This window comes from Sabethes cyaneus, chromosome 2 (assembly GCF_943734655.1).
Source record: "Sabethes cyaneus chromosome 2, idSabCyanKW18_F2, whole genome shotgun sequence".
Lineage (NCBI taxonomy): Eukaryota > Metazoa > Arthropoda > Insecta > Diptera > Culicidae > Sabethes > Sabethes cyaneus.
Window position 1 is genome coordinate 31,389,549 of NC_071354.1, and position 25,244 is coordinate 31,414,792.

The window sequence follows — 25,244 nt, forward strand, 5'->3', positions numbered from 1 at the left end:
TAGCACGGCATGGCACGGAACGGTCGGTCGGTGGCCTCCTCCTCCTCCTCCCTCTGGGCGTGATGGATCAAGTGTGAGAGGTTGTCAAGCGGAAAACTGGTTGCAACCAACGCAACGGTAGACTTGCCGGCGAGATTGAGGTAACCGGAGAAAATTGCTTTTTACTAAGGTAGATTGGATGTGATCTAGGCTTGAAAGTTGAAAGTCGGTGTTTTTCGCAGCAGCTTCCCCTTCCACTCTTCTAGTTTAATTTTAGATCATTTTATGAAACTTTGAAATTTGATGCAATGATTTCGAAACTAGATCTGTAGGTCCCCAAAGAGACCTCCTCAAGTTACTAAAACACTAGTGAAAAAGGTATATGTATTTTGAAAAATCGTAATCGATTTCGTATTTTAGGAAGTCAGAACTCATGAGGAATATCAGACCTCCCCTGGCTGCGTGCTTGAAGATGAGGAAATAAATCCTTGATCTGTTGCCTTAGCGACTAGCGTGTTTAAATGGTAGGACCACCCCACCTTTCAAGGGAATGTTTTGGCCCGGAAACATCAAGTAATCGTAGAATGGCGAATCTATTCTTTCTTAACACAAAAATACCGGCGCTTTCGGGTGCAATTAGACCTAAAATCAAACTTGAAATTGGACTAGAAATTAAGCTTGAATTTAGACTAATTTGATCTTGGAGTTTAACTTTAAACCGGACATTAACATGAAATTAGACACGAAGTTTTAATTGAAATTGGGATTGATATTTTTCGTCTTATTCTCTCACACATTTTACCATTTTCTGATCGGTTTTTCTCTTTTCCAGTTCCGCTTTTGATTCCATTTTCTTCGATTGCGTACCGTTTTTCAAGTTTTTGCTCCCACTTGCTTTCCATTTTGCTCACTTTCCAATCGTGTTTCCCGTTTATGTATTCCTTTTTTCTTCGTCTTTTGTCGCATTTTTCCTCATGTTTTCACAGGATTTTTGTTATTTTCTTTCCTCGTTTTCCCTCTTTTCTTATTTCTTTTTCCCTTTTTTCGTTTTCAGTTTTTGGCTTTTTCTAACTCTTTATCTGCCTTCTTTCTCGTTTTTCACCTTCGTCTGTTTCGTTTTTGGTACCCCATTTTTTTTGCCTTTCCTGTCACGTTTATTCTGTTTTCGGCTCTCGTTTTCCCTACCATCTTCGGTTTTCCTTTTTTATCTCTATCTTGTTTTTCCCGTTCATTTTATCTTACTTTTTGTTGTTGTTCTTTTTTTCTGTTCCATTTTCCCGTTTTTTTTGTCCCACTTTTGTCTATTCTATCTATCTTGTCTATTTGTCAAATTTTGTCTATCCTCTTTTTTCGCGATTCTCGCCACTTTTCGGTTTCTATTATTTCCCTCTTTTTTCTTGTTTTGAGGAAACAGGAAAAGAAGTGGAAAGGAATAAAGTAAGGGGAAATAGCGAAAAACACGTAGAAAAAGTGTTTTTCGCTATTTCCCCTTACTTTATTCCTTTCCACTTCTTTTCCTGTTTCGTTTCTCGCACTTTTTCCGAAGACATATTTTTGATTGTCTCATTTTTCGTGCTTTTTTCCTCATTTTCAAGCGAAGACCAAGCGTTTTGTGACGTTTTCTGCCCTGTAACGACAGTTTTCCATTTTTTAGTCTTTGTCCGTTCTTCGCTTTAATTTCAATTTTATCCCATTTTTCGTCTTCATCTGTTCTGCCTCTTATTATTTTGTGCTTTTCCTCCGGGCCAAGTTCTGTTTTTCTTTTCCGTTTTATAGCTTTTGTCTTCCGTTCCGCTTTTATAGCTTTTGTCTTCGCGTTCCGCTTTTTCTGTTCCGCTTTTTCAGTCCCGTTTTTTCTGTTTCGTTTTTCGGTTCTCCACTTTCCTGCTCCGGCATTTTCTCCTTTTCTTTTCCTCCTTTTCTATCCCGTCTTTTTATCTCCGTCTGTATCCAGTTTATCTTCATTTTCTTCATAATTTTTTCTGCTTCATTCTCATCTTTCTTCTATTCTCTTCCGTTCTCCATCTTTTTCTGTCCAATCTCCTAGGTTTTTCCCAATCACGTTTTGCCTCTTTTTCTCTCCTATTTTCTAGTTTTCCACTTTTTTCTCTCTTTGTTTTTCTGCTATTCTGTCATGTTTATCTTTTCATTTTTCTTTTTTTCATGCCAGTTTTTATTCTTTTCTTCTTTCGTATTTTTTCTCTTTTCGTGTTTGTCCAGTTTTTGTCACTTTTCGCTTTGTCTCATTTTTTTTCTTCTTTTTCTAGAGTAAGAGACGGACCATTTGCGCGGACCATTGATAATCCATTTTTGAATATGTTCTGCACAATTTTCCCGAAATGTTCTTTTACTGCCCCATTTTCCCATTTTTCTTTGTCCCAAGTTCTCCTTTTATATTCCGTTTGGCTATATCCCATTTTTTCACCTTTTCTGTAACGTTTTTTCTTCCGTTCTTCGTTTTTCTTCTCTCTTTTTGTCTTGTTTTCCCTTCTTTTCTCTTTGGCTTTTTTCTGCCACCTGGTTCCTCGTTCTCTGTTCAGTTTCTCCTCTTTTCCTCATTTTCGAGCCCAGTTTCTCTCATTTCCTGTTTGGTTTTTATTATTTCCTGTCCCGTTTTATTATTTATTTTCTTTGCTCTTGGCAGTGCTCGAAAAAATTGATAGTCCTGCCTGTGCCTAAAGACGCATTCAGCGCATACAGCTTTACCTCTGGTAGTATTCTTTTATCTGCCAGGTCATGGACACGACTACTGAACTGCCGACAGTATTTGACTTTCTCAGTTTTCATTCATTCAGTCAAAAATTGCAGTGCAGTGCAGAATGATTGCTCGGCTAACCTATCAGTAAATTTTCTTGCTCTTGACTGATATTTTAGATATCAAATTTCAGTTTTTTTTAACCGCGTGCGTTCGTTTTTAAAATCAACCAAAGCCTGAAGGAATTTAATTGAAACTTTGGAGTAATGTTTACGTTTATTGTAATTTCGTTTGTCGTTTTCGCCAGTTAAAAAAAAGAATGATTCACATTTGATTTTATTAATTTATTATTGAGAAAAGAACCCGAACATGAACGCAAGGGATTTACTCGAATCGTTGGTTTCAGGTTGGCAATGCTGAGTTCATTTCATCTGTACTAGAAACAACAAAAAGTGATCAGTATATTGCATCAATTCAGGCATATTGCTTAAACTGAATCTAAGATTTCTAAGCAATGCTTCTCGGTTTTCGCTTTTTTTTTCTTTTGACCCCTTTTTTACCTCGCTTTTCGTTTTTGTCTGTTCCGTTATTCTTCTTATTATCTATTTTTCTTTAATCCCGTTTGTCTTCCGTTTTTGTTTTCTTTCTATTTTTTTTCTTTTCCTATCGTTTTCTGTTCTCGTTCCTTCATTTTCTTGTTCCCGTATTTATTCTTTTTCTTTTCTTCCTTTTCTGTCGCATTTTTCTCCTTTTTCGTCCTGTTTGTTCTTCTTTCTTGTTTTGCTACTTTTCTTTATCGTTTCTCCTTCTTTTATCTAGTTTTTCCTCTCTTCTCTTCCGTTCTCTCTTTTTTCCTCACCATTTTTTTTCTTTTTTGCCGTGTTTTCCCTCATTTCTACAGTCTTTCACGTTTTCCTCTTTTCCGTCATGTTTTTCTTCCAGTTCTGTCACATTTATTCCTGTTTCATGCTAATTCCTATTTTTCTCTCTTTCTTACGCGTTTTTTATCTCGTTTGTCCAGTTTTATAACGTTTTCTTATTCGTTATCTTTCCCGGTTTTCTCCTTCTGCCTCATTTTTGCTGTTGGCTCTAAATATGCAAAGTTGTTTATTTACATAAACTCTTTATATACAAAAAGCCTGATTGAATTCTGAGAGGATGCTACCAACCTCATGGACGAGTTGGCGTGAAATCCGTCTAATGTTTAATTTGTGCGAAGTTCTAAGAAATCAAGCAGTTGTTTGATTCTGTTGAGTTGTCAGTATGAATATCCAAAATGATCATTGTCATTGTCTTATCTGTATCTAGCAATAAAAATGGAATTTTATCTGTCTGTCTGTCCGTATATTCCTTATGGAATAGAAAACTACTGAGCCAATCAGCGTGAGAATTTGTATGTAGAGGTTTTTGAGGCCAGGGAAGGTTCTTATGATGATTAGAGACCCCTCCCCCCACTAAGAGAGGGGCTCCCATACAAATCTATACCTAGAAAAATGAATTTCTGTCTGTCTATCCGTATGTTCCTTATAGAACTACTACTACTGAACCAATCGGTGTGAAAATTTGCATGTAGGGGTTTTTGGGGCCGGGGAAGGTTCTTATAATGGTCCCTCACCCACGAAGAGGGGGGACCGCCATACAAATGAAACACCAATTTCTGCATTGCTAGAGAACTAATCGAGCAAATAGAATCAAACTTGGCATGAGGATGTTTTTGGAGGCAGGATTTTTTTCTAAAGTGAATTGATACCCTTAACCACTTTAGGAAGGGAACTATGACCCCTCTTCTTTTGAAGAGGGGGTCTTCTGTACAAATAAAATAAAAATTTTCTCATAACTCGAGAACTAATTAATCAACTGAAACCAAATTTGGCATGTGGGAGTTTCTGGAGGCAAAAATTTTTTCTATGATGAATTAGGACTCTTCCTTTTTTAGGAGGGGGGGCTCCCATACAAATGAAATACAAATTTCTGCATAACTCGAGAACTAACCAAGCAAATGGAACCAAATTTGGCACGTGGGGAATTTTAAAGGCATGAATTTATTTTATGATGGTTTGAGGACCCTCACCCCTATAGTAGTGGGGGCGGACTCTCATACAAATGAAACAGAAATTTTTGCGTAACTTAAAAACTAGTCTTAAAATTTTAGACACTTCCGTAAAGTCAATTAGTCAATAACAAGACCACCAGAAACTACCTATAGTAACACTAGATGATTCAGGGCGAGACGGCCGCAGGCCAAGAGTGTTATCAGCGACCGGAAGCGCTGGCCACTGCGGGGGGTAGCACCCAGGATTTACTATATGTACAGCACAGTTTCATTTTTGGCAATACGAAGTTTGCCGGGTCAGCTAGTCCTATATAATTATGTCGACACTGAAAAGCTTCATTTGTAGAAATCTGTTTTAGTTGTTGCAATTTTGAAATAACATTATCCATAAACATAACACTCAACACTCAAGTCTCAAGTTACCTGTATCCAATGTGTTGACACAAATATTTACAACCACTTTGTTGTAGTTAACCTCAAAATCAAAACTCACAACAGGCAAACCCATTCATCTTGTGCGAATCTTCTCGCGAGCTCTTCTTCAACAGAGAAATCACACTTCATTCATTTGCTCTCTCAAGCAGAGCTTTCGTCGAAGTGCCGCACGGCGTGTAATTAACTCAATTACGCACGTGGTTAACACCACAGCTTCAGCGTCAAACGAAGACAATCATGTAGTTAACCTTCATTGCAACAGAGTTACGGCGAGAACTGGACACCCCAAATCGGAAGACTTTTTCAATTCAGTGTCGAATTGTAGGTAATTAACGTTCGTTGCCGGCGGCACAGATCAAAATTCTGAATAATTCTGTCGGTCAAGTTAGTGTCATTTCTTTGTTCCATCTCCCATCGCGTTTAAATGTCTTTTTAGGTTAGAGCCAGTAAATTTGACAGCACACTCTTCTTGCTTGAAGAGCTGCACTCGGCCATCAGGGCAAGCGACTTGTTTATAGGTCACTAAGCGGGATCGCACCTAACAACAACAAGCGCATGCGGTTTGCTGTGGTCTGATACCAGTTTTTTTGCGATCATGTGAAGATGTTCAAATAGCAAACAAAAAACGCCATAGCGAGCAAATTGTACATGCTGGTCGGTTCCGCAACTAAGTTTTGCCTGCTTGGACACAGAGTCATGGATGGATCCTCTACCTCTACGTACCTCTATGGTGTCGTCGGCGCATTCTTCAATCATTTCGAAACATAAAACAAAGTGAAACAGCCCAGAAAATGCACGTCACTAGGTGGCCTAAGCTTTAGCTTTGGTGATGGTGAATGGCGCCCTGGTATGTGAAGCAGGAAAAAGCATCTTACAGCTCCAGACTGGAACGTGCGATGCGATGCCAAGCATGCTGCTCGAGTGGGAAACTCGATCACTCCGACTGTAGATGATCTCTTTTCTGTCGACACCCCCTATGGTAAACATTCGTAGGGTATAATGGGGTACAAAAAACTATCTGTAGATATCGGGCACAGATAAGTTTTTTTGCATTGGTATTTTGTTAAGTTTTCAAACTTTAAAAGCTAACGTTTTAATGGAAACCTATAATACTAGTATTACCCGTAATATAAAAGTCGGAAAAATCAAATATACGAAACATCAACCAAAGCTTGAATATCTCGAGAATCTCATTTCATACGAATGCGATCAAAGTCTCAAGGTCAACTGTGTGACGAAAATGTGAAGATAACTATGTAGCACGAATTTCGTCGGACAAGACACAACACGTAGGTATTACTCTTTCATAACATAATTAAAAGATAATATATAATTCTAACTTCGCATTTAATTTGAAAAAATGTTTGACCCCAGAAGTAGCAGGACAGCTCGCTGGTCATAAAACTGGTTCCGAAGAAAGTTTCTCATCGTAGCTCCTAGAACCATGAACTAGGAGATTCCTATGACCACTGGCATGCTCAGACCTAAACAGAAGGTGAGGCACTGAGCTTTGAAAAGCAAGTTTTGGACAAAAAATTACTAAGTAATCGTTCAAGTAACGTATGAATAAAACAGTTTGCTATACTTTTCCCGTGTAATCTTATGGGAGAGCTTGTTGCTCTAACTCTTTTATTCATACGGCTCGCTGTTGAATAATAAGCGACAAGAAAATAAATTGCGTTAAAGTAGGTTCTGCTTCAAGTCCAATAGAGGTTTTCCGTCAAATTGTTTTTCCACTAAATGTTCGGTTTTGACTCTTAGAAATGATACCCATATAAAACTTTCTTTAATAAAGCTTCTAACTACTGTACAAATGAAAAACTAAAATACGTATATTTCAACCCGTCACTTCTCGGATGTATTACATGCCTTTTTGTACCAGTGTCCTCTATTTTCACCACTTCGAAACCATTTGGCCACTCTTTACTCTTGTGGCAAGCAACACTCGAAACGAAAAAGAAGGTAATCATTAGCTTTTCATTCGTTTTGTCCTTTTCATTCAACCGCTGATACACATATGTCAAAATTTGTTGTGCAATGCTGTCAGAAAATCTGAATATTTTGATAAACAGTGCAGCCGAAACAAATTTTTTAAAACCCAACATTCGTGATTTGGTGAAAAGAAACTCAACATTCTTGCAATTTGCATTGTTTAAAAAATTGTAGAAAATTCTAGAGTCAACAAAAAAATCCTTTTGCACCATTGTCACTCGTATTAGGAGTACTTTCGAGAAAAAATAAGAAAAGGAGGGGTATGATCTGACGGAAAACCTCTATTTTAAATCTAATTTCTAGTAAACTTTAGGACGATTTTCGAGTACGATTTAGAGTTTACTATAAATTCAATCACAAGTTCAATTTGAAGTCCAATTAATTTGGTCCCATTTTAAAGCCAATTTCTAGTCTAATTGAAGTCTAATTTCAAACCCAATTTCAGGTCCAATTCTCATCTAATTTCAAATCAAATTTCAATTTAGATTTGATTTCATGTCCATTTTAATGTCCCATTCTAAGTTTATACTAATACATTTCCACTTCCGATCTCAAGTGGAACTCAGCTTAATGCCCCATTTTAAGGTGAAGGTCGTCGGAGTCCAGCTGCTTTTTTACTGATTTCAGTACTTGTTGCCACGTATCGTTTTGTTTATACTATGGCAGAACAGGATTGCTAGTAGTAGGTAATAATCTGTTATGAACAATTATGAAACGTAGAATCGCGTATCTATTTTTGCTGTTGAACTAGATCCGACAGTAATTCTATCACATAAAATGTTGTTTACGGTGAATTTTATTATCAGTGAATTTTATTAGTATATTATCGACACTCTACGACCCTTAATTTAATAGCGAAAATAATTGGTCAATTTCAAGCTCAAATGTTTACGTCGGCATCACTCCATATATACGTCCGTTACCTTGGTAACGTACAACGACGGTCGTGGATTCAGAATTGCAATCGAAACGAAGTAAAGTTTTTCATATCAATTCAAGTGAACAGTTTGGGCAAAATCATTATAATATCTTGCCAAAATAACTGTTCGGGTGGTAAATTATAGTGAAGTTTCGCGAGTACTGTGACGAATGGAACGGCCGAAAAAAATTAATGAAAAATCGACGGCGAAAAAGTGAAAATATAGTGATGAATTTTAATTGGGCAGAAATCTCAGTATTTAGTGTAAGTTATGCCCCAAAAAATAATAGAACCAATGTAATGTTTAGTGCTTCGAGTTGCAAGAGCTTATTACGGCTAGCAAGTTAGTTGAACTAATTTTATTTTTTGTGATGGAGCATGCTGGTACACTGAAGAAGGGAAGGGAAGGGTGATATTCGGTGCCATACTGACTACCATAAATGGACTCTGACGATCTTGTCGTTAAGTCTAATTCATAGTTTAATTTAGATCCAATTTCATCTCCGGTTTTGGGTCTAACTTCAAGTGTAATTTAATGTCCGATTTTAAGGCCAAATACAATTCTAATTTCAACTGCAGTTTTAAATTCAATTGAAGTTTAATTTCAATGCGCAATTTTAAAACCAATTTTTAGTCTATTTAAATTTCTATTTCACTACCTTAATTTCAAGTGCATTTTCTAGTTTCATTGAGGTGCAATTTCATGTCCAATTGCAAGCCTAATTTCGAATCCATTTAAATCCATATTCAGTAATCCATTTTAAGTTCAACGCCGAGCCTAAGTTAATTCCAATTTCATCTCCGATTTCAAGTTAATTTATGTCCAATGTAATGTCCGATTTTAGGCTCAATTAGATGTCTAATTTAAATCCAATTTCAATACCAAATTCCAATACCAAGCTTAATTTGAAATGCAATTTCAAGCCCAATTTTAATTACAATTTAAAGTTCAATCATGGTCCAATTTCAAGCAACTTAATGTCCCATTTTAAAGCCAATACCAAAACGAATTCAATTCCAATTTTTGCACCGATAGAGTCTAATTTCAAGTCCAATTTTATTTTTCACCGAAAAATATCAATTTTAAATTGCACACATAATTTATCGGTGACCCAAAAATTCAAATTAAAAATGAGTATCTCAACAAACGGATCTAGCCCTTCATTAGGTTCGATGATTGTCCTCGTTACATTTTTGACAGATTTAGACAGCAATAATGCAACGACAATGGAATCGCCACGTCCGTCCGTCCAACAGAGAAGTGTATAAGGCGCTAATGAAGCGGAAGCTAACGACGAATGGAGCAGTCACCAGCGACATTGGTCAGATGAACAATTGGAGGAACCGACTGGCCAAGACCGTGACTGAAGAAAGTGTGCGCTGGCTAATGCGCGGCATCAACAGTAAAGTGAAGGAATTTCTTCTGAATATCGATGACTGGTAAACAGTCTGTGAAAGGTTACGTTATCGATCTGAAAAAGCATTAAATTATAAAATTCAACTGGAAAAACTTAATCGATATGTAATGTAAAAGAAGTTGTTAATGAGTTGATAAAATGTTACATATCAAACCGTAAACCACATATACCAATCAATGGTCCTTGCAGAAGCTCTTGTTTAGTTGACGCTGGTGTTCCACAAAGAAGTTGTGTAGGCCCTTTGCTATTCTTGTTGTTCATCAATGCTGTTGAAAATTTGAAACTTTATAGGATACCAAGATACGAACAATTAAAAAAAAACAAAAACATTCGTACTTATATATAATCTAGGAAACTGCGTTAACCTTCCGTTACTTGCGCCAATTTCTATTAACAGGCCTATTACAATAGAAAAAAATTCTACTTGAATACTAACGACGCCTGGTGACAAACTTATGAAACTTTGTCCGCCGTTCGAAAGATTTTGGTCTACTGATCAACTTTGCTGAAACAGTGACTTTCTTTATTTTCATAACCCTAAGAAAGTTATACCGAGATCTTGAAGCTTGAAGTTAACGTTTCACATACGTTGTACGCTCGGGCGTAGCCAGAAATGTTCCTTGGGAGGGGTTTTATAAAAAAAATCTGACATAGCCTAACCGTAAGGAGTTTATTCAGGAAATGGGGAATTATTTTCGGTTAAAAACAATTGGTTGAAATTGTATGTTCTTCATCAGACAAAAAATCAAATTGAAATAATAGAGTTAAAGTTTTGGCCTCCCAGCCGGCATTAAGAGTGGAATCTCGGCTGGGAGAGGCTGTTAAAGTCCATAAAATTGAGTCTCTTCGAGACGCGGCGAGGGTGCTGCAGAACAACTTATCCTGTATGATTCTCAGCATCGCTCTTAAGGTGATCCATCGATCAGATATCGAAACGAGAGGTTTGATTCTCAGTAAAGGTAGCAAACTTCTTGGCTAAGCAAGTGGTTTTGCCAGGTGGCTAAGCAGGTCACTTGGAGCCAGAAACTTTACCACGATGAAGGATATCTGTGCTGGACTGAAAAGGGAGTCTGGAAAGATTGGGGTTAAAATCAACGCGTCGAAGACCAAATGTGTAGATTACACTGTCGAATAAATTCTAACTATGCAATTTTTAGGTCCCACTTGTCCCGGAGTACCTTAACGTAATTTTTTTGAATTAATATAAAAACAACTGAATTAACTTTTATTGTGGGGTGACCTCGCATTGCTATTGTGCGAAAATCACTTTTATTTTTTAAATCTTGTAAGTTATGATACAATTTTTACATTTCAATTAACAAAATCTTTACACACGCTTCACTTTCTTAATGTATCTTTCAAATCATCAAAACCAATCATCGTAAAACTTCGAAGTTAATGGGTTGAAAGGCTCCCCTTTCATCTGCAATCAATTTTTTCCCATAGGAATAAATTTCGTTTTTGCTTCGAAGTAACGTAACAAAAATAATAATAAAGTTGCTTTATGTCGAGGTATTACTGTACCGCCTTGTAAGTAAGCAAATGTTCCTTTTTATTTTTAATAAAAAATAAGGAGAAATGCAACAAATTGAACCGCAAGCTAGATTAATAATTATTTATCGATCAATGCTGTAATGCTTTTGTAATAAGTAAGTAGACATTTTCTCATTTCTTCACCGGATGTGAACGTAATACCTATTTTGATAAATGATACTATTCCGTCAAACAAACAACCCGGTCCTCAACAGCATAGGTATGTAGACTGAAAGGGACTGCTTTCCGAGATCGGCTATTTTTCCTACAAAACTCGTTTGATGACTGCAGGGTAATCTAATCCAGTTTCATTTCGCTAAGCGCCTGCCCATGAACGGCAACCGCTTCGACTCGTGCAACCACCGGGCCGGCAGCCGCTTTTTAAAAGTGTTTCTAAAAATGTGCAGTTGCTTGTAAATAGTTTTCCGGTTGACGGCGGCTTACCATTACCGCCGCCGCCGCCACCACCATACCATTCCAACCATTTGTTTATGAGCCAAAAACAAAATAGCTCGAAAAAATGACTGGGTGCTTGGAAAGTTTTTCAGGGTTTATTTTCCCTAGCGCCCAGCGCCCATTCACCGGTGAAGGTAACTCCGTTATGCAAATTACGCTTGGAAAGTTTTTTGTTTTGTTTTTTTTTTCAAACTTACCAGTGTACGAGCTGTAAACACGATCGTCTCCACCGATGCTGTCCTCCTCCATCACCGTGTCGTATCGCTCGGTGTAGAATCCGTCCTCGTCCTCGTCCAGTTCGTCGGCTTCCAGATCGTCATCGATGCCATCGTCTACCACGTCGCCGCCGTCGTCGTCATCGTCGTCCACCAAATCATCATCATCATCATCATCGATAATCTCACCACCCTTTCCGGTGGTGATCATCTCGGCGGTGCACTCGCGGCAGTTCTCTATCTCTCCCGGGACGTAGTAGAATTTGGACTGAATCGGAATGCCGGCTGGCGACGGAGCTACTTCGGACTCGAGCGAGGGATCCAGCACTTGTCTGCAGGAATGGGGAATGTAATAGATGCAACAAAACCAACAATTAACACGTGCTCATTAACATATGCATATGCAGAATAAGTAGAAATATTGCATAAGTGAAACCAGCTTTCGTTCGTCTCTGGTCTGGTCTAGTAGCGCGCTGCAATGCAACAACACGGAAAAGAATGTGGCTGCTGCTTTGATAGCGAACGATGGAAACCACTTTGCTCTACTCATCCAGCAACGGCAGCCTAATTTGAATACGGGGCTCGACTGATTGCAAGAAGAAACTCTATGAAACTATGTACATTCATAGTATTGCATATCGGTGGCGGTGGCGAGATGCATAGTGCCCTGCCGGGCCCCTTCAAGGTCTCCGTCGTAAGCCGTCGGTAGGAGAGTATCCTCACGTTCCAATTAACGTTATGTAGATCAACTAGGTACAAACTGGATTGGGTCAGTATAACGGTTTAAAAAACGTTATGCAGTTATTGATTTACAGTTTTTGCGATAAAGGAAAAGGTAGATTAGCAAGCTCTCGTGAAATATGCTAATTTCGTTTGGTTGAAAAGTGATCAACGATAAACAGCCGGTCGTTCTATGCACTCTCTTAGAATAGCACTCTTAAATTCAGTCGTAAAAATAACTAGTTTAACGTTCTCTTATTAGATTTAACTGTCTTTTAGAACCCTATTAAATTTCCACAATTGCAACACTGATTTAAAGTCCAATCCAATTTCAGGATACAATTTCAGGTGTAATTTACATTTAATTCATATCGAATTTTAACTTCTACTTTAAAAGCAATTTCAAAGCATTTCAATTTCAAGACCAATTTCAACTTTGATTTTGAGTTCAACTTCAAGTATAATTTCAAGTCCGATTTCCACTTCAATTTGAGTTTTAGTTTCAGGTCCAATACCAATACCGTTCCATTTTTAAGCCTAACTTTAGGTTAAGTGATGGTGGAAAACTCCAAAGAAAAGGCGAAAAATCATCTTGAGTCACATGGAAATTCTTTAAAAGATTTTTTTCTTGTTTGTCAATTTCTAATCTTTGAATGATAAAATTTATATGACTACATTTTTAGTTACTCCTGAAGACGACTGAAAAACTCAGTATATTCGTATCTCATGAACCATGAACCATGAAACAACCTAGTGCAAACAGTTTCTTATGGTTAACATATTCACAGATTGATTTAGAGATAGACCGTGTCCTGCAGCTTTCCAGTAAAAGAAGCAAGAAAAGGAAAAATGAAGCAGGAGAAAATGATTAAGGGCGAACAGTACGAAGGAAAACGTTACAAAATCTGGATAGACAAAAAAGAAAAATGCCAGAGAAAAGAAAAAAACTGACATTAAAAAATAGAAATAAACAAAATGGAAGAAACAAAGATAAAAACGGAAGAGAAAACGAGGGGACGGACAACAAAAGATGAAAAACAAAAGATAAAAGAAGGAAAAACCATAAAGGCAAACGAAGAAAAATAGGAGAAGGTACACATAAAAGAAGAAAACGGAAAAAAGTAGGAAAAACGGCAAAGAAAAAGAAAAAAATGAAAACGGAAGACAAGGGATTGGAAGAGAAAAACAGAACGTGACAGAAAACTGAGGAAAAGCAGGACATAATACGAGGAAGAATGGAACATACGAAAACAAATGGCATAGAAGAGCAAAAAAGACGAAAATCGGGACAGAAAAAAAGCAAAATCGAAACGGGACAGACAATGATAAAAAAACGAGATAGGGAAAGAAGAAACATGGGCCTAGAAATAAGGATAAAGGAAGAAAACAGACGAAAAAAGGAAAAAAATAATCGAGATGCAGCAATAGGGCGAGAAACACGAAAAAGAAAAGGAAGAAAAAATAAATAAACGAGAGAGGAAAAACGAAAAAGAAATAAACAAGAAAGGGAAGAAGAATATAAAAAAGACAACCGATAGAGGAAGTAACGAAAACAGGAAAAAGTGGTCAAACGGGATATAAAAGAAGAAAGATGGAACAAAAACGAGAAACGAGAAGACAGAAAAAAACAAATGGAAGCAAATAGGTAGACAGAAAAGAGGAAAAATGAGGAATAAGAGGGGAAAAAACGGGACAGAAAAGTAAGGAGAAAATACGGTAGCATGAAAATGGAGAAACGAGAACAGAAAAAGGAAAAAAAGAAAACGGATGACAAAAAGGATCGAAAATACAAAGTGGCAGAAAAGCAGGAACAGCTAACATAACATAACATAGCATAACAAGAGGAAAAATGGAACAGACGAAAACATAAAACGGCATGGAAGAGAAAATCGAAACCGAAAAAGGAAAAAAGTCGAAACGAGACAGAAAATGACGAAAAAACGAGACAGGAAAAGAAGAAATAAGGGTTTGGAAACGGAGGAAAACGGAAGAAAAACACAACCGGAACCGGAAAACGACAACCAGGACACGAGATTAAGGTGAAAACAGGACAGGAAAAGAAGAAAAAGGGACGGAGGAAAAACGAAAAAACAAGAGAGGCTAAACTGAAAGAGGAAGAAGAAAATTGTTAGAAGAAGCGAGGAAAGCAGGAAAAAGAGGTCAATTGGGATATAAAAGAAGAAAGATAGAACAAAAACCACCAAGTAAGACAGAATAAAAGGAAAACAGGAAAAGAAAAAACGGATTAAAGAAAAAAGTAAAACGTAAAACGGGCGAGAAACGAAAAAATGGGGCCAAAATAAAAAAACGCGACAGAAAAGATGAAAAAACGGAAAACAGAAAACAAACAAAGAAACAGCGGAACAAAAAAAAATGAAAAACGAGAGGAACAGCACAAAGGAAAACGTGACAAGAACTAGACAAACAGGATAGATGAAGAGGAATAAAAACTGTCCAGGAAAAAAGAAAAACAAAAGAAAAAACGTGACAAAATAAAACAGGTATTAATAGGACAGATCACAAGTGATAAAAAGTGGAAATGGAAGTGGATGGAAAACGAGAGAACGGGCAGACAAAGATGAAGAAAGGCAGATAGAAAAAAAGATAGAACCATAATAAAAACGAAGATTAAACAGATAAGGTAGACGGAAAAAAAGAAAAATGTGGAAAAGGAGAGAAAAAACGAAATAGTAAAGGAAGAAAAAGAAAGGAGAATACGGCAGCACGAAAATGGACTAACGAGAACAGAAAAAAGAAAACAAAAATATGACAAAAAAGGAAAAAAAATGAAACCAGAAGACAAAAAGAATCGAAAAACTAAGCAAAAAAACCTGGATATAATAAAAGGAAAAACGGAACAGACAGACAACGGATAGACCAAAATCGGCATAGAATAGCGAAAAAAGACGAAAATCGAAACCGAAAAAACGAAAAAAGTATACAGGAAAAGAAAAATCATAGGCCTGGAAACAACGAAAAACGGAAGCAAAAGGACAAAAAACGAAATAGATCAAGAAAAACGGAATAGACTCAGGAGAAAACCGATAGAGGAAGCGAGGAAAACAGGAGAAAGAGACCAAACGGGATATAAAAAAGAAAGATGGAACAAAAACGAGAAACGAGAAAACATAAAAACATAAAGAAAAAGGTAATCCGTAAAACGGGAGAGAACAAAACCGGAGAGGAACCAAAGTAAAAAAAACGCGACAGAAAAGATGAAACAACCGGACATCAAAAAGAGAAACAACAGAACAAACGAAAACGAAACACGAGGGGAAAGGAGATGTTCTGCTGTTCTTCAGAAAAAGAAGTAAAAAGGAAAAAATGAGACAAAGAAATAAAACAGCACCAAAGAAAACGTGACAAAAACTTAACAAACGGGATAGAAAAAAGCGGAAATGTTAATTATGGGAGAGAAAAAGAGGAAAAACCAGACGACGGACAAAAAAGATAAAGAATGGAAGAGAAAAGAAGGAAAAAATAGGATAAGGTAGAGAATGTAAATTACGGGAAAGTAAGAGGAAAAACCAGAGGACGGTCAAAAAAAGATAAAGAATGCAAGAGAAAAGAAGGACAAAATATGATAAGGTAGAGTAAAAAGGAAAAATGGGGAAAAACGAGAAAAAAGGAGAACAAACGAAAGACGAAAAGGATCGAAAATACAACGTGGCAGGCAAGGAGCAAAAGCTGGACATAATAAAAGGAAGAACGGAACAAACGGAAACAAAAAACGGCATAGAAGAGCGAAAAAGGACGAAGATCGAAACCGAAAAAGGACAAAAAATGACAAAAACTACAAGGTATACAGCCCTAAGGGTTGTACGGAAAGGTGACGTAGGACTATATCACATCATTAGATCAAAGACTAATGTAAGCTGCATTTCTGGCATATGTATGTTTATAAGAATCATTTTTTAAGTGAATGTTTAAAAGAGAAGAACGAAATATTCAGATTCAATTCTTCATTGAATGCAATGGTGGCTTTAAAAATACATGGAGGGGGGTTCATAAGTACAACACCTGCAACCATTGAGACATAGAGATTTCTTTTAAAAATCACTTGTGTGCATTATAAAGGTTGAAATAGTAATGAATGACCAGCCCACAGATTATTGTATTAAATATGATTATGCGTAGCTTGAGATGTTTCAATAACCTTACTTTTACTCGCTCGTGGCCTTTAAAAGGGCCACTGGTGTCAAATAACATTAAAGCCAAAGCACGTTCATCGAAAATATGACGTGCCATTCGAATGTCCTTCTCTTTTGACATGAATGACGACAGCCACGTAAGTTAGCGGCGTCGATACACTGTCTCTTGCTCCGAGTCTCTTTACTTGTTTACTTTCACAGTTTACCGCTTGTTACATAGCAGAAAATATGGCACATACGCAAAAATTTTTGTTTTATTTGTATGAGAGTCCTTATCCCCCTACCACAGGGGTGAGGAATCTCAAACCATCAAAAATAAATTAATGCCTCCAAAAACCCCCACATGCCAAATTTGGTTCCATTTGCTTGATTAGGTCTAGATCTATGAGGAAATTGTATTTTGTATTTCATTTGTATGGAAGCCCCCCCCCCCTCCTAAAAGGTGAAGGAGTCTCAGTACACCATAGACAAAATTGCTGCCTTCTAAAACCCCCACATGCCAAATTTAATTCCATTTTTTGATCAGTTCTCGAGCTTTGAGGAAATTTGTGTTTCATTTGTATAGGAGCCCCCCTCTAACGCCCTCCAAAAAATTGCTCTCTTATCCCCTCCATAGAATTACTGGTCATTTTATCTGTCCAATGACATATAAATTGTTCATCTTCGTTCAGTAGTTTTGTAGTTATTAGCATTTGAAATCTTTCATTCAAACGTTACACTTCTATTTTCGCTTTTACAAAGTGCTACCCAGTGCCAGTATAGTAAACAAAGACGTAGTCCTACGTCAAAAAACGAGACAAGAAAAGAACAAACACGTCTAAAAACGAAGCAAAACGAAAAAAATGTCAAAAAACGGAAAAGAACAATCAAGACGCAGGAATAGGGCGAAAACCAGAAGAACAAAAAAAGAAAAGAGGAACAAATCAAAAAAGAAAAACCTTTGTTATAGTATAACAAAGGTAAAAAACGAGAAAGAAAAAAAGGAACGTAAGACACGAAAGGGAAGAAGAATAGCGCAAGAGGAAAAAGAAAAGAAAAGATAGAGGAAGCGAGGAAAACAGGAAATAGAGATCAAGCGAGATAAAAAAGGCGAAATATGGAACAATAACGAGAAAATAAGGCAGAAAAAAGAAGAGAAGAAAAACAAGAAAAAAGGGACTAAAGAAAAACGTAAAACGTAAAATGGGAGAGAAAAAAACCGGAGAAAAGAAAAAACGGTGGCCAAAATAAAATAAACGCTACAGAAAACATGAAAAAATCGGACCCAGAAAGAGGAAAAACGAAAAAGGAGATAAAAAGAGTTAGAAAAAGACGAAAACTGGATACAAAAAGAAAAGGAAAAAGAGAAGAGAAAAGACGAAACACGGAAAAGTAAGTAACAAAAAACAGAAAAAGGAAAACGAATAAAAAGAAAAGACAGAAGAAAAGTAAGAGCGAAGACACAAATGGTTCAAAAAAGAAAGAAAAAAGTGAAACATAAACGGGACTGGAAAAGAGAAAAAACGTAACAGAAAAGAGAAAACTTCAAGTCCAAATTTCCAATGTCATGCTCAATTTCAAGTTCGATTGCATGTCCGATTTAGATAGAGTTAGTATAAGATTGTAGGACTAACCCCGTAACTGTCCTGTACTCTAATAGCCGACTGTGAAGTCTGTCGATAAAGAAGGGTCAAGTCTGAGAAAAGACGTGTAAGCCCAAGGCTTTTTGCATGTCCGATTTTAAGCCCAATTTCAAAACTAATTTATTTCCAATTTTTATAACGGTAGATTTTTTAGCGTAACGAAGGACGGAGAGATGGTAGAAGAAAGTAATGAAAGCAAGGTGTTTAAAAGTATCCAAACAGATGGTGACAAGACGTAAAGGGAAAAGAGCGGAAAATTAGGTAAGAATTCCAATTTTAGGTTCAATTTTAGATCAAATTTATACTCCATTTTCAAGTTCAATTCTAATTTCAAGTCCAATTTCAAATCCAATTTCAACTCCAATTTCAATCTCAATTTCAAGTTCAATTTTGGGCTTGAGTACAAAACCAATTTCAAGTCAGATTTCAATTTTAATTGCAAATCGAATTACAAGTCTAATTCAATTCCAGTTTTAAATATAAACTTCCAATTCTGCGGTCGGTATTTTTGTGATAAGTAATGATAGACTCGCCATCCTACGATTTACCCGTTTTTCCAGGCCAAAAAATTGTGACATAGTAACAAGTATCCTTTTTAGATCTATTTGTCATCTGTGCCGTTTTTGTGTTATCTTTGAAACGTTATTGTACTATTTTTCCTTAACATTTATGTTATTTGGTGTCATTTTTGTACCTTTTAAATGTAATTTTTCAATACAAAACTCTGTAATTTGTCGTGTCATTTCTGTCATTTCATCTTTATGTATTTTTGCTTAATTTTGTGTTACTATTATACCGATTTTTGTATCATTCTTGTATCGTTTTGTCAACATAGGACCTCATTCACTGTTTTTGTTAGAATACTGTTTTATTAGAATACTTAAATATAACAGCTTTAGATACTCACTTTCGAATGTAGACATAGTTCTCCATATCCCAGGGATCGACGTAACGCCGACTAAAGATGGCATCGCTCGGACCGAGCGGATCGATCAGACTGGGCCGTCTGGAATGTGGCAACGGCAGCGGCAACGGCCGCATACAATCCGACTCGTCAGCCGAGTCGAATTCCTTCGCCGAATAGTAGATCGATTCGGCCGTCCTGCGCGAGGACGCATACCTGTCGAACTCGGTGGTGTAGGCTGGCATTTCGTTGCCGTAATTAATTCAAAACGGGTCACGCCTTTGTTTGTTGGTGGACTTCCTAGTTTGACAGGTTTATTACTTAGTGTCACTCACTACAAGACCTTCCGGTCTGGCTCGGGTCGGTGTTTTTTTTTGCTTCTGTTAGATCAATTACCCAAAACTTGTTTGCTTGCTGATCAGCTCGCGAATTACAAGTGCTGTGTTCACATACTTTTGCTGGCTCTACAGTAGTAGATTAAATGTTCGAAACTTGTTGACAGCTGGAGGCTTTGTGAAGCTGAAAAAAATAAATGAAATAAATTAGTAGGTTTCATTTGCACAAGCAAAAACAAATGCATCATTTCACAATAATAAATATAGAGTAACGAACGTTGGGTAAATCGCGTTTTCTCCAAACAACACATTTCGATCAATCGAAAGATTCCCCGCTACGTGCTGTAACACGTAATAAAAGTGCAAATCTGCGCTTCGTCCACCCAATGTGGTCGATATGTGGTGAATGCAATTGTTTGAAAAGTATATATCATTAGCCATTATAGCCATCGATTATCTGCTGCGTTCAGCGGGTTATTGCAAACATATTACTCGCGTTTCGATGCATCGAGGAAAACAATGGTAGAAGATACCCAAACCCGTAATCATATATGTAAATAATCACGTTGCAAGTTACATGTTATTAGACCGTTCATGAGCGATCGAAAATCAGGTTTTATTAGTTAAAAACCTTTTTGTTTGACTGAAGAAAAGGTTTACTCCTATTTATTCTTTAACATAATACAGCAATGTATGTCAAAAATAAAACGACTATGCTCCAAAGCAACTCCAGTGGCTTACTTTCATGCGGCGTTCCATCACATAAATCCATTTTCAATTATTTCATCTTCTATAAATTCTTCACCGTCGACTGCGAATGACAGTGACTGACGGTGGTGGTGACAGTGCGACGACTATGCGGTTAAGGTCACGTATCGGCAGCAGCCTCGCGGTGACTGCGACATGCGTCGTAATAAACCGCGAAGAATTGACGTCGACGACGACAACGACAGTCCGATAAACCGCAAAATAACTGCATCGTGATTGTGGAATTGGCAAAATAGCTAACCTAACTAGCTAGGCAGAATGAATCAGCTGCCTATCCTAGTTCCACTGGGTTACTACCATTCGGAATGGAATGGTTTCCATAATAAACTCTCCGGGAATTTTTAGCTAATAAAACTCCGCGCAATTACTATCCGCTTTGTCTAATCATATACGACACTTTGCCCCACTTTTCTGTGCTAGTATGTAAGCACGATAGATTGTGTGCATTTATCCCAATTAGCCCACAATCGACGTGGTTTAGGTGCATTCTAAATAATAAAAAAAATCATATTACTAAATGCAGCATAACTACGAAGCAAATAATGGTATTTGAACAGCAAAGCGCTTTAAGCCTGCGGAACGAATACTTGTCATTAAAACAAATATGACTTACAAACAAAACAAAAATGATCTGCACAGCCTCACGTTTCCTCTATCTTTTATTTTTGTACATTCACCAGTTTTCCGCATTTGTACAGACAACGCAACAAAAATAATATTTGCTTTTATAACGACAAAATGATACAATTTCACGATACTGTTCAAAGTAATTACCAAACCAGTTTATTTATAAAATTTGATTGCACTATTTGTTTTACTAGCAATTTTGAAATAATGTAGATAACTAACATAAATTTAGATAACAACAATAGTTGTAGCGATTGCAGGTTGTGGTATAACTTTTATAAAATTCAAATGATTAACTTTAAACTTTAAATTAAACTTTACAGCAGCCAAATCACAAATACTATTTGCTAGTACTTAGCGGCACACGTTGTTCAATGTACCGGTCAGTGCTTATGTTTAACGAAATGAAACCAGCGAGTGTCGCTGTGTCGACCTCTCAACCTCCTACATCGTAGTTCTGATTAAATTAACCATTGTTTATTTGAGCGTCTCAGTAGAATACATAGTAGAAGATACAGTAGAAGACGATAAGAAAGAAAACAAAAACTAGTGCTGAACCGGGGTATTTGAACGGCTCGTGACCCGTTCGCCTATACGTCATATCAAAACGCTGCTGGTATTGGACAGTTCCTCAATGTTACGTAGTTTTTTCTTTTTTTGAAAGTCACGCCATATACATTTCCTTGCAATTCAAAAAAGTACACCACGCGGCTTTATTTCTGCATGTATCAACTATAAATGTGAAGCAAAAACTATAAATGGAACAGTGAATGGTCAGGGGTCAAAACCAAGAGGAAAACTAAAAAGTTACACCCAATAAACTGGAATCGAAATATAATAAAAAATCGAAAATGAAAGGGTAAGAAATGAACAATAATGTCGAGATCAAAAAAGTGGGAAGTGCCAATGTAACCAGTAAAAAATGAGTAAAAAGAGAAAAAGCTTGATACTAAAAAATAAAAGCAAAGGGCGAATAACGATTAAATGAAAATAAATGCAAATTTGGAATTGAAAAGCAGATGGATCGAAATAACCTTTGGCTGGAAACGGACGAATAAAAATTTTCGCTTCAGAATTTCTGTTACATTTTAAAATTTCAAAGTGAAATTACTGGAAAATTTGAAACGGGCTGCTTGCGGATATTAATTTATAGCAGTATGAGGCAGCAAGCAATTCAAGCAGGGGTCCTAAATTAGCTACGACTCATATCGACTTAATACGACCAGTATAATAGTATCCGTCCGTCAGCGTTATTCTGAAAGTTTACCCATGGGTTAACTATCAAATTGACGTTGACGGATGCGTTGACGCAGCATTCTGTTTAGCCCTTTACTAAGTTAAGTTGATCCCAATCACTGGCGTAGGTATGTGCCTCATCTTCTCTTAAAATTGAATGCAATAGTAAATAATTTGGGTTGCAAAAAAAGTCCGCAATTAAGTTAAGCTTGATTTAAGCTTAATCAAAATTCAAATTGAAGTCCAAATTCAATTCTAATTTCTTTCCCACTTTTACACGGATTTCAAATCCAGTTCAAAATACAATTTCAAGTGTAATTTGAATCTAATATATACTAGAGGACCCGGCGCGCGTTGCTACGCCATTCTAAAAAAGGGGGTACATGCATAATCCTGAAGATTTGATTAATTGTAATCTTGCAACCAAGAGCTTTCTTTTTGACAACCCATGATATTGCTAAATCATGCCGCAAATTTCTAATCCAACGCATCAGCATTTGTGACTCGAGCAGCAAGTCCAACGTAACGATTTGGGTTTTATTACCAATCCTTAAAATGGTAATGTTGGCCAAATCGTAATAAAATATCAGTGCAGTTCGATTGAAATCAGTTGAAAACTGGTCAGAAACCATAAACTAAATGTAATCTCAACATTATTTTCTTTATGTTTTCATTTCAACAATGTATTTTCTCTTGCTTTTGCTTTTAAAATAAGTATTATATTATCTTACTTTTATTTAATTTGACCCATTATCTAGGCTTCACCGATTTATTCTTAACAATTTTGTTTTAAATTTATCTAATATTTTAGTATGGGCGGCAACACTTGCGAGTTCGATTACTTTTTGAATATTGTAAAAATTTTTTTTATTATTTTATTTTATTTGTATGGGAGCCCCCCCCCCCCTTCTAGAAGGAGAGGGGTCTCAAACAACCATAGAAAAAAATTCTGTCTCTAGAAACCCCCACATGCCAAATTTGGTTCCATTTGCTTGATTAATAGTCAAGTTATGAGGAAATTTAGATTTTATTTGTATGGGAGCCCCCCCTCTTAGAGGAAGGACGGTTCTCAATCTACCATAAAAAAAATTTCTGCCTCAAAAACCCTCACATGCCAAATTTGGTTCCATTTGCTTGATTAATTCCCGAGTTATAAAGAAATTTGTGTTTCATTTGTATGGGAGCCCCCCCTTCTAGAGGGAGAGGGGTCTTAAACAACCAAAGAAAAAAAATCTGGTTTCTTGAAACCCCTACATGCCAAATTTGGTTCCATTTGCTTGATTAATAGTCAAGTTATAAGGAAATTTTTGTTTTATTTGTATGGAAGCCCCCCCTCTTAAAGAAAGGAGAGATCTTAATTTACCATAGAAAAAATATCTGCCTCCGAAAACCTTTACACGCTAAATTTGGTTCCATTTGCTTGATTAGTTCCCAAGTTATGAAGAAATTTGTGTTCCATTTGTATGGGAGCCCCCCCTTCTAGAGGGGGGAGGGGTCTCAAACCATGCTAACAACATTCCTCACATCAAACGCAATGTGTATGCCAAGTTTCATCAAAATCCGTCGAGCGGTTTGCGAGTCTATACCGGACACACGAACAGCATTTCATTTTTATATAGAGTAGGGCGGGGCATAAGTGCGATGTTTGAAGTTGTCATCAATTTTCGCGAGATATAAAGAAGTACAACAACAAAATATATTTTATAGTGATGCAGCAACTCAATGTCTTTACATTCAACTATAAATCATCTGGAATAATAGTGTTATTGAAAATAAATTCTTCATTCTTCTGAACAAGTGCCGATTCGCACTTTTACCCCACTAGCGGGGTAAAAGTTCGATTACCGCGGGGCAAAAGTGCGAAGCTCGAATCCATGAAATTAGCACAGCAGTAGCTAACAAAACCATATTATCGTCAATCTGCGGTATGTTTCGGTAAGGAATATTCTCAATTTACACCTTTCCTATTTTTCGCTGGTGTATTGCAGCCTCCGACAGATCGAAACTTTCCCAAACGTTTGTTTTATGTTTCATCAGCGGAAAAACATTGTTTTCCTTCGACCAACATCTGTAGAACACAGTTTTCTGCAGATCTTCCATTTCTAGTATCTGTAATATAGTGCCAAAAGCTGTATATAAGCTATACATTTTTGCCCCGTCCGTGAATCGCACCTTTACTCCGCTAGGCGCTTGACGGGGTTTGATTAAATTATGGAAAAGCGAAACTGTTATTTTCTTGATTCAAATAGAATTTCGTTTCGAAACAAAAATATTTTTAGGTTGTTACAAAAATTTCGTTTGAAACAAACGAATTGTTTCGCTCCGTGATAGAACTAGAACTCCTTTCCCCGAACAACCCCGTTGAGAATCGCGGCTATAACGCTGACGGACGAACAGCGTCGCCCGCAGTACCTTACAAGTCGCAAGGACTTGCATAGTGTCGTCGTCCCGTCAGTAAAATGAGTTAGATTCTCGATCCATGAATCGAACTTTTACCCCGTCAATAAATCGAACTTTTGCCCCGCTAGGCGCTTGACGGGGTTTGATTAAATTATGGAAAAGCAACATATATTTTGTAAATTCTTCTCACCGCAATTTCAAGAGAGATATCTGAGTGATGTAAAACGCTGCTACAATTTGTGAATAAGTAATATCCTCCTGTTGATATCGTATTTGCCGTACAACGAAATATTACATCAAAACCGTTCTAAAATAACTTTTACCCATAACTCAGCAACTATGATTCGTAAACAACAAATGTTTATGATGGATTTAAGCTGTCAAAGTACTCACCCATCCATGCCAATGTAGTCAATTTACTCGGAATCCGCACTGATAAATCATTGAATCGCACTTTTACCCGCATCGTACTTTTACCCCTCCTTACTCTATATAGATTCAAATTCAATTCCTATTTTAAGTGCAATTTAAAGTCCGGTGTCCAATTTTGAATCCTTCAAAGTTCCCCTTCAAGTCCGGTTTAGAACCAATCTTTTCATATCAAATTTTAAGTTAAGATTTTATGGAAAACTCCACAGAAAAGTAGGAAAAGTTTGGTCTGTCACATGGAAATTTTTTGAGATACTTTTTTCTAGTTTGTCAATTTCTGATTAATGATAAAATTTTCTTGATAACATTTGTTGTTGTTGCTGAGTTACGAGCTGCTGAGTTGCTGAGTTAAATTTA

The 25,244-nt window shown here is 36.9% G+C and overlaps 1 protein-coding gene across 3 annotated transcripts in view; it reads right to left on the reverse strand.

The window, feature by feature from the left end:
* Positions 1-25,244, reverse strand: part of LOC128734882 (uncharacterized) — an 82,433-nt gene that overhangs the window by 17,780 nt on the left and 39,409 nt on the right. For all 3 annotated transcript variants that reach the window (XM_053829278.1, XM_053829276.1, XM_053829277.1), the window contains exons 3-4: positions 19,096-19,611; positions 11,678-12,027 (exon numbers count right to left, since the gene is read on the reverse strand). In XM_053829278.1, coding sequence (XP_053685253.1) covers positions 11,678-12,027; positions 19,096-19,337 — 592 coding nt within the window. In that variant the 5' untranslated portion in view covers positions 19,338-19,611. The remainder of the gene's footprint in view (positions 1-11,677; positions 12,028-19,095; positions 19,612-25,244) is intronic.